The 9793-nt window shown below is 35.1% G+C and overlaps 1 protein-coding gene across 4 annotated transcripts; it reads left to right on the top strand.

Moving 5' to 3' along the window:
- The first annotated feature begins 844 nt into the window (after nt 1-844).
- LOC7458409 (two-component response regulator ARR12) lies at nt 845-5641 on the top strand. Of its 4 annotated transcripts, XM_024590365.2 has the most exons (7): nt 845-1244; nt 2011-2163; nt 2527-2907; nt 3268-3344; nt 3431-4693; nt 5084-5114; nt 5401-5641. In XM_024590365.2, exons 1-6 carry the CDS (start codon nt 1112-1114, stop codon nt 5099-5101), a joined length of 2025 nt encoding a protein of 674 aa, XP_024446133.1. In that variant the 5' UTR covers nt 845-1111; the 3' UTR covers nt 5102-5114; nt 5401-5641. The 4 variants fall into 4 exon arrangements, with proteins under 4 accessions (XP_024446133.1, XP_024446135.1, XP_024446134.1 ...); XM_024590367.2 differs by lacking the exon at nt 5084-5114 and having other exon boundaries at nt 3431-4672; XM_024590366.2 differs by lacking the exon at nt 5084-5114.
- The last annotated feature ends 4152 nt before the right edge of the window (nt 5642-9793 follow it).

The following is a 9793-nucleotide window of genomic DNA, read 5'->3' as shown; positions in this document are numbered from 1 at the left end:
TAACAATCGAAATGGATGCGCGTGGAAAGCACGCGCAACCATAAATGGTAAAAAAACATTGACAATGATAAAAGCTTTCATCTTTCAACCTTCCCATTCGCCTTCCACAACTTCCACCACCGTCCAAATCTAGCCTTAGATTTCATATTCTTCATCACAGTTTTTTGTAGGCTTAATTTGTGCATTTGGTTCCTCAACTTTAATTTAATTTACTTCCATCCTCTTTCTGTATTTCATTTCAATTCTATCCTTAATTTCTATTTCTGTTTTACCATGGGCCTTTCATAAATTTTCTTTAATATTCTTTTATTATCATCCTGTTATTTTCTTCACAAAAAATAAAATAAATAAAATAATGGTAATTTTATTTAATATTCTTTTCGATAAATTTCATGCATTAAATAATTGAATTCTACAATAGATCTTAAAAGTCTAATGGTTGAAAGATTTTAAGAAGGGATTTTATGCAAATATTTTGGTAAAATCTAAATTCTTTATATATTTGTGTTAATCCCTTACATTTACTTCATAATTAAAAAACTACTAATTTTATCTAATAGTTTTACCAAATTCATTTTTGGAAAAAACTCATATATTGATTGAGAAAATCCCAGTAATAAACCCATAAATCTAATGATTAAATCTTTTTTCAGAGAGTTAATTTTTAAATACTTTCCATAAAATTAGCATTGCTATCGATTTTTTAAAAAAAAATCAAGGTTCGATATTAGAATAAAACATTAAATAAGGATCAAAGTGATAAAACATTCATAGTAGAGGGACCAAATGCACCATAACCGGTTAATGTGTGTAAGAGAGAGAGGAGAGAGAGAGTGTTCTGTTTGTTCTTTTTGGAAAGCTCTTTTTCTCTCTAAAATACTATATTCCAAGTTTACCAATGAAGATTTATTTTTGTTGTCACTCTCTCTCAACTGACAAATTTTCAAGCTCTGCAATTATTATGGTTTCTAGGTTTTTGTTAAAAGCTCCAAACTTTGAAACAAAATCCAGTTAAAGCTCCAAACTTTGAAGCAAATTGTAGAACCCCACTCTGTAAATTAGTCTCTTTCTTTCATATTTTGCTTCGTCAAATTGTTTTGAAGAGGAAAAAATGACTGTAGAACAGGGGATTGGAGATAGCAATATAGATCAGTTTCCTATTGGTATGAGAGTTTTGGCTGTTGATGATGACCCAACTTGTCTTTTACTGTTAGAGACTCTACTCCGAAGATGCCAGTACAATGGTTTGTCTTTCTTTTTTATCGTTTCATTGACTTGTTCATGTGTTTTTGGACATGGGTTTTGGTTTTCATGTTTTTTTTTGTTAAGGTTTTGATGTTTTAGTTGTTTGGCAGATTTATGTAGTTAGTTGTGTAAATTATGAATATTTACAAGCCATTGGCTTGATAATCTTTGTTTTTGGTTTTGATTCTCTCTGTTCATTTAGCTGTTTTATGTAGTTAGTTTTTGTAAATATGAAATCTTGTTGAGTTAAATTAAGTCTCTTGTCTTGCTTTTGGCTTCTTGCGGAAAGTAGAAATCTATGTTCTTTACTCGCTTTGTCTCAGTTTGATACTTTTGGGAGATAGGCACCTAGATATGTATCTACTTTGACAAGATTATAAAGGTTATTGTTTACTCATTTGAATCTTTACTGTCTCTTATGTCATTCTATGTTTTTAGCTACTGGTGGTTTTTAATGACTGGAACTGTTGGATCTTCTAAATTGATTGCACATGTACTGTTGGGTTATTAGCTCTTCGGAGTAGATTTATATAAATTTGTTCTGTGTTTAAGTTAAATCTTATGATTTATTGGCATGACATACTTCTGAATCTTTTCTAAATAAATCTAAATTTATTATTGATTTTCTGAGTTTTGGTTGATTCTGAATCTTTTTACTAGATTAATGATTGATTTTCTATGGTATAATTTGTCCCTTTTTCTGGCATACTTGTGGAATTTTTCACATGCTGGACTTGCTCGATAAATGGGTTTTGGATTGTGCAGTTACTACGACGAGTCAGGCAATCACGGCATTGAGGATGTTGAGAGAAAACAAGAACAAGTTTGACCTGGTTATCAGTGATGTCCATATGCCAGACATGGATGGTTTTAAATTGCTGGAGCTCGTGGGGCTTGAGATGGACCTACCTGTCATCAGTAAGCCAAAAACACTGCACATGGTCTTTTGCCCTCTGTGTTTCAGTTTTGAAGACTCTAAAGGAAAACATGCTGTAGATTTTCTATATGGATCCGCAGACTTCCTAAAAGCATTTGAAAATGATCAGTTTCATGCCATTTCCAGCTTTACCACTTGTTTGACAATTTTAGAGTTGTGTATTAGTCTGATTAAAACTCATTTCGTAAGTTGATTCCAAAGCTGAATATTAGGACCTTCTTCTGTTCAGTTTAATAAATTTGCTTACTGAGCTGTTTTGTGCTCATTGCATATTATTGCAACATTTTTGCCACATGTGGTTGTCCAATTGGGATTCATTATAATTTATTGATGTTGATCTGCAGTGTTGTCAGCAAACGGTGATCCAAAGCTTGTGATGAAGGGGATCACTCATGGAGCTTGTTATTATTTGCTCAAGCCTGTTCGAATTGAGGAGCTAAAGACCATCTGGCAACATGTGATTAGGAGAAAGAAAAGTGATAACAAAGACAGAAACAGCTCGGATAACCGAGACAAGCCTAATCAAGGAAGTAGTGAAGCAGTACCTGACCAGAAGCTTAATAAAAAAAGAAAAGACCAGAATGGAGACGAGGATGAGGATCATGATGAGGACGAGGACGAGCATGAAAATGAGGATCCAACAACCCAAAAGAAGCCCCGGGTTGTATGGTCAGTGGAGCTGCATCGCAAGTTTGTTGCAGCCGTTAATCAATTGGGCGTTGACAGTATGTTATTTAGCTCTTCAGTATACTAGAAGTGTTTGGAATGTTTTTCTCAGGGTATATGACACTGGTTTTATTTATTCAATCTGTGCTTGTGGATGTGGGTTTTATTTATTCAATTTGTGCTTGTGCATGTGCATGTTTACTATTTTTCCTAATTAATACTGGAGTCGATATGTGGTTTATGACATTTCTCAAGTATTAGAACTTTTTTCTCCACCAATTGATTTGAGCAATAGCAATTTCACTGGTTAATAATTAATTCTTAGATCCTTTACAGCCATAACAAATTCATTCATGGATGAAACCACGCTTTTGTTATGGTATTTTGTTTTAATTTTCATTCATTTTGTTTCAATGCAGAGGCTGTTCCAAAGAAGATTCTTGATTTGATGAATGTTGAAAAGCTTACTAGAGAAAATGTGGCAAGCCATCTCCAGGCATATATTCTTAACCTCTCCTGGCATAATTGAAAATGAACTAATTATTTTCATCCAGGAATCTAACTACACCGTTGTGATTGTAGAAATATAGGCATTACCTTAAAAGGATCAGCACCGTGGCAAACCAGCAAGCTAATATGGTGGCAGCTCTGGGCAGTTCAGATGCATCATACCTGCAAATGAATTCTATGAGTGTACTGGGATTGCACAGCTTGGCTGGATCTGTGCAGTTTCACAGCACACCCTTCAGATCTCTCCAATCTAGTGGAATGCTTGATAGGTTGAATTCTCCTGCTGTTCTGGGCATTCACGGTCTTCCTTCTCCTGGAGTGATTCAATTAGGTCATGTACAGACTGCACCCCACACGGCTAATGGTCTAAGTCACTTCCAACCAGTTGGACACCGAGGAAATAATGGGAACATACTGCAAGGGATGCCAATGCCATTAGAACTTGATCAAATACAATCCAACAAAGGTGTGAACTACATTCCGGAACTTCCTACTCATCTTGATGACACAGCCAGTTTCCCTGTTTCCAGTGGTTCCACAGATATGAAAATAATTGCTGGAAGCTCAAACAGCCCTTTTGTTGGTGTTTCAAACAAACACCTGATGTTGGAAGGACATGGTCAAGGGCTCCAAGATGGCCAAAAATCTGGAAAGCAATCTTCTCTTTCAGCAGGGTCTTTAAATCCAGGATATTCTTCCCATTTTCCAGATCATGGTAGATGTAATGACAACTGGTCCAACGCTGTTCCGTCAAATGGGGCCCAGTCAGATTCTTTTACGTTGAATGACTATTTTAAGCAATCTACTCTGCATCCTAGTGCCATCAGAGACCGCATGTCAACAATGGCCTTGCAAAGCAGGAATAATCCTTGTGATGTTTCTTCTGTCTCAACTCTTCCCATGCATTTACAGGACTCCAAAGCAGATCTACCATGCCGAGTGGGAGTGGCTACAGTGAGTAGTAATGCTGGACAGCTAATTAATAATGGCTCTCTAGGGTGGGATGACCGTAGGCAGGATGATCCTTACCACTCAAATGGCCTATCTAACTCAATAAACTCAGCATTTCCTATTAATGGTAATGGGAGTCCCAATGGGTTCAATTTAGATCCAAATAACCTGTTTTTTCAGAGAACCACAAGCTTCATTTCAACTGGACCGTCAAATTTTGTTGATACCTCATTGATGAAGCATAATGAGGTTGAATGTTCAGCCATGGAAACATTAGTGAGGTCAAAAGATGGGTATTTGCTAGGCCAAGAGAAGCCACAGGACAGTTCTGTTTCGAATAATTTTGGCTCCTTGGAAGATTTGGTGAGCGTAATGATCAATCAGGCAAGTCCTCCATGTCTCTGTGCATTCCTGTCGAGATGTCTTTGTTTTTCCTATTGTATTTTAGCCATAAAATTTGCATGAGGTTCTGAGCCTTTACCATTGAATAAGAGAATCTCCTCTAGGCAAACAAAGTTTCTTTTCCCTCAATTATCATTTGGCTCTCAGTCAACCAGCTATACCCCAAAAAATGCGTTAGGATTTATCAACTTTTTAACTATTTCTCCTGACTATCAAATATATGTTTCAACTGTAACATGGTTTAAAGATGGTGTTCCTAATAGGACCCCGCAAAATACAAGTTGATGCCAGTTCTTGTTTTTGTTTTGAATGAGTTCTTATCACTTCAACTTTGAATCTCTTTGCTTATTATGTTTTTCATGTTCTATGCAGCCAACCATTCTTGGTTAGGAGAATAGTCTGGGTGAGTATCTGTCTCTGTGAGTGTTTCGGATATATCTTGCGGAGTATTGTTTTTCAATAAAAGATTTTTCTAGCCTTGAAACATGGAGGGCCCTCCGAAGTCCTTAAATTGCATGTCATGTCCTTTCACCTGGAGTTATCTTTTATGATATTACTTGATGAAAACACGGTCTGCCCTAGTCAATGAATCATTCTCGATTTACCTCCCTTTTCAGCATTTTTGGTGTTCCATATCACTTCATCAGCTTTAATCCTAGGCATTTTATAACATTGAGTTGATGATGCAGGAACAAGACAGGTGAAGCTACCAGAAGGAGACTTCGGATGTGGTGGTTATTCTCTAAGGAATTGCATATAAAGCAGATTTAAGCTGCCAAGGTCTCTAAAGAGGATGATCTGCAGAAGCTTTGTGCTTTCTTGCAGATGAGTTATTCCTAGTGTAATTGATACTCAATATATCTATGTATTCCACTTCTAATTTTCTTTAGAGAACTGTATGTTAATTGCAGTTGTTTTGTCCTCCTCAAATTCGGCAGAGTGATTTGTTTCTACCTAGTCGATTCAGCAGAGCATTTGCAATCTCAAAACATTCCCAAGAACTTGGTTTTGAACTGGGAAAATTCACTGTTCACGGGCCCAGAAGAACAAGTGTGTTCGGCATTATTGGTGATATTGAGATTGTCTTAAGGCCCCACACTAAAGAAAAGAGCTATCATTTCTACCAAGAAAAGTGTCTCCACTTGCTATTGACCAGAAATGTGTTCCTGAGTATCTCTCACCAGACAAAAATTCCACAAGAATATTTCTAGTAGCATGTATTTTGAAAGAAAAAACACTATCTCTAGAACACATCATTGTGGCATATCATTACCATAATAATCAGTATTTCCTTGTAATCTTTTCAGATGCCTCCTAAATTTCACCCCCCACTTCAAACAAAAAGAGAATTTAACAAGTAAAGATAGAAAGGCCAATGCATGAGGCTCATTGCACATTCATGAGAAAATAACGAGAGAAGGCATCCAGGGACTGCGGAAGCAGGCCAAACATCACATCAATTCCTGCAGGGTCAATAGGATTCTGCATCAAGTATGCAACCTGAGGGATTGGAGTAACCAATGGAGGTGCATAGGCTGCATCTCCATGTAGAAAACCCACCTTGTGGAATGGCATCCTTGTCCAATCAGAAACTATAGTGAGCTCCTTCAGAGGAGGGAGAGTGCCTTGTGGCCCATCTAGTGCTTCCATATATGCGTTCACATAGTCACTGTTGACAGAGTTCTTAGCTTGTTTTATCTTCTCTATTATGGCCTCATGGCTTCCTTCCTCTAATTCTCCAGCTGTGAAAGCTACTGAAATGAGTACATAAGCATTGCCACTGAAACCATTAGGCAGTGGAGGCGTCTTCTTGTTCCTTGCGTCCATAGCAAATTGCAAACACACCGTTCTTTCATTCCTCACTCCTAAAGCCTTGGTCCTTGCCTAAATTATATGATGATTACAGGACTACAAAGCAGATAATTGTTCTTGATTATTACAAATTATTCTTTTAAGTTGAACAAGTACATGGAATTAAATTAATGTTTTGAAATATCTAAAGAAAGATAATAAAATTTTAATTATGATGCACATATAAACCTTAACTTTTTGAATGAATACATCTATCTATATTGTAATAAGCCTCCAACTTTTGCCTCAAATAGTAAATGTATGGATAGATGCTCAATCGAGTCGAAAAATGATGGAGAGTATCATCTCAAGTTTGTATATTGTTCGAATGATATTCATTTTAAGCTTCTTCATTTGTTGTGTTTGTAACTTGTTGGAGAATATATCTCTAAAGAAGTGATCGATCTCCGTGAGTGCATCCTATATCCCTTTTAACAATAAATCCCGATAAGCTAATGGAATGAGTGTTTGCATAAACACGTGTCAGTCATGACTATTTATTCCATACAATTTGCAATTTCCAAATTCATCAACCTTAATATGTTCAAGGCATGTCCATCATGAAAACATAGACTTTTAAGCCATTGATAGACAAGTAACTGTGCATTCTTATTGAAGATGAAACTGACTTTAGGCTTTGTGACCCATGACTCAACATAAACCAACTCTATATTTTTACGATGAAAAAACAAAGTTATAGCTATTCTAGTCTTGATGTTGTCCTTTTTTCTTCCCCTTCACGTCTATAATCGTGTTGAAAATATTCTCAAACATGTTCTTTTCTATGTGCATGACATTAAGGTTATGACGGAGAATATTGGTCTTCCAATAAAAAATCTCTCAGAAAATATTTCGTTTTACTCAATTGTGGGTCAAACCAAAATCAGGAAACTTCTGCTTACCGGATTGAAAACTAAACACAATGTCACCATATTTTGACACCACGTTATACAATTCTTCACCTTAAAGAAATGACGGTGAAACATCCCTTTCAACTTTGCCAACAAAGAAGTCCTTTTTGTTCTTTCAGAACTTGTGATTCGTTGGTAAGAATTGTCAGTGATAGCAAAAGAAAATGTTTTATCGCTATTTGTTAGAGTGAATGCCTTGTTATTTTTCATACAGTATGGATATGCTAATTTTTCATGTGCGCTCCAACCATAAATCATTTCATAAGCTAGAAAATCATTGATAGTTCACATCAAAGCTGCCTTTATCAGGAAATTTTATTTCTTCGATACATCATAAGTCAAAGCTACTGATGACCACAACTGTCTCAACTCATTAATCAACGGTCAAAGACAAATATCCATATTTCAACCTGGACTATTAGTACTGGGTATGACCATAGATAAAAACATGAACTTTGGCCTCATACATATCTTGATGACAAGTTGTAAACTGTGAGTATCATCGGCTAACAAGAATAAGAAGAAATAAATGACCCGAATAGATTGAATCCGTTTGTACATAACTCAAGATGCACATTCCTTATCTCCACTGAAAACTGAGGATGCACACTATTAAAGTGTTTCCAGGCTTCACTATCGGAAGGGTGCACCACCACTCAATCCATCACATCATGTGATTGGTGCAATGTCATGTGCTCATTAGTCTTTGGTAACATAAATAACCTCTATAGTCTAGGTGTGATTGAGAAGTATCTGAGTTTTTTATGTGCGACAAAAGTCTTTTCCCTGCCAGTTGTAATGAGAATGCCACATGTTCTGCACTCAATCAACTTTGTATTTTTAAGGTAGTACAACATACAGAAGTTTGAACACATGTCAATTTTATGGTATCCTATACCGAGGGGTTTTATCATGGACTTGACAACATAAAAGTTCTCTTTTAGCCTGTTTCCTTCAGGTAAAATGCTTCTCACTCATTCGATAATTTTATCATATCTAACCTCACTCAACCCATGATCTGATTTGATGTTGAACATTTATGCAACAACCGATAATTTACTGTAATTTGTGCAATGATCCCATAATGATTTCTTAGGAAACTTTCAGAAGATAAAAAAAACCTGGTTGTGTCTACATTAGGTTCTTCATCTATGATTAGACATTGACCGATATGACCTTAATTTATTTTCATCGTATCTATAACCATATTCCTATAAAGATTACCATTGCCATCTACAACTTCATGCACATTGCTAGAATTAGAAGTTGACCTAACCATTTTTTCTACCATCGTATCATGAAGAATATATGGTTCTCTGTGTGCATACCAACACAAATATTTCTCAATGAAATTTTTTTTTATTATAGAAGATGCATAGTTACAACATCTAGATTGAAATTTTTTTTATTTTTACACCTCTTGCATGAACATCTAATACCCCCTCCACTAATATTTCTCGGATTAGATAATGTATAATTAATAAAACCCTAAATCTCATTACAATAATCCATCCTCCGCAACCTTTTGGGTGAATCTTTATACATCCATGAACGATAATCAATTATTTATATCAAACCTATATAAAATAGTGATGACAATATGCATTAATTAACTACGTTAACTAAATATTTTGCAAAGTATTGATTTATCTCAAACTTATTCAATCTATTTTAAAAGTACTCTTAATTCATTATCAATTATCTACATAAATTCAAATTTCTACATATTTACTAAAAAATTCAACTTAGCAATAAAATTGAAAAAAATATATAAAACAGATCCATTAAATAAACCATTATTGTTTCATCACAAAACACATAAATAAAAAATTCGACATAAGTTTCATCAATTTACAAACAAATACAATTTTATAAAATCTAAAACAAACCCTAACATATACAAATCATAAATCCATACAACAAATTTGTATGAAAAAAAACTATAAAACAAGTAAACACCCAAACAAAATACATATACTACAAAAAATATGCAAAAAAATCAACATTTTAAAATGGAGTTCAAATAAAAAAAAAAGTAGATTTGCTTACTTAAAGTGAAGAATTCTTAATAAAATTTGAATCAAAACACGAATGCTGACAAACTGAGTGTTGTGATGGTCAGATTTGTTGTGAGAGGTTGAATTGTGTTGAGATTAGGGGGAGGGGTGACTGTTTGTTGCAGAAAAAATATATAAGAAAGAAGAAGAAATGAGGGAGGGGGAAAGAAGGGTTGATTTTCAGGTCATAAATTAAATATAACCGATAGCGTTATCGAGGGAATTATTCTGACAGTAACTCCGTTGATCATTTTATCGGTAAA

This window comes from Populus trichocarpa, chromosome 18 (assembly GCF_000002775.5).
Source record: "Populus trichocarpa isolate Nisqually-1 chromosome 18, P.trichocarpa_v4.1, whole genome shotgun sequence".
NCBI lineage: Eukaryota > Viridiplantae > Streptophyta > Magnoliopsida > Malpighiales > Salicaceae > Populus > Populus trichocarpa.
The sequence above is the reverse complement of the archived record's forward strand: the minus strand, read 5'-3'. Positions and strand labels throughout refer to the sequence as shown.

What these genes read in the sequence shown, in the direction of transcription:
- LOC7458409 (XM_024590365.2), top strand. Translation starts at nt 1,112, where the DNA reads ATGACTGTAGAACAGGGGATTGGAGATAGCAATATAGATCAGTTTCCT. An exon ending in CCGAAGATGCCAGTACAATG is followed by an intron (nt 1,245 to 2,010) that starts GTTTGTCTTTCT and finishes TGGATTGTGCAG; the next exon opens with TTACTACGACGAGTCAGGCA. An exon ending in GATGGACCTACCTGTCATCA is followed by an intron (nt 2,164 to 2,526) that starts GTAAGCCAAAAA and finishes GTTGATCTGCAG; the next exon opens with TGTTGTCAGCAAACGGTGAT.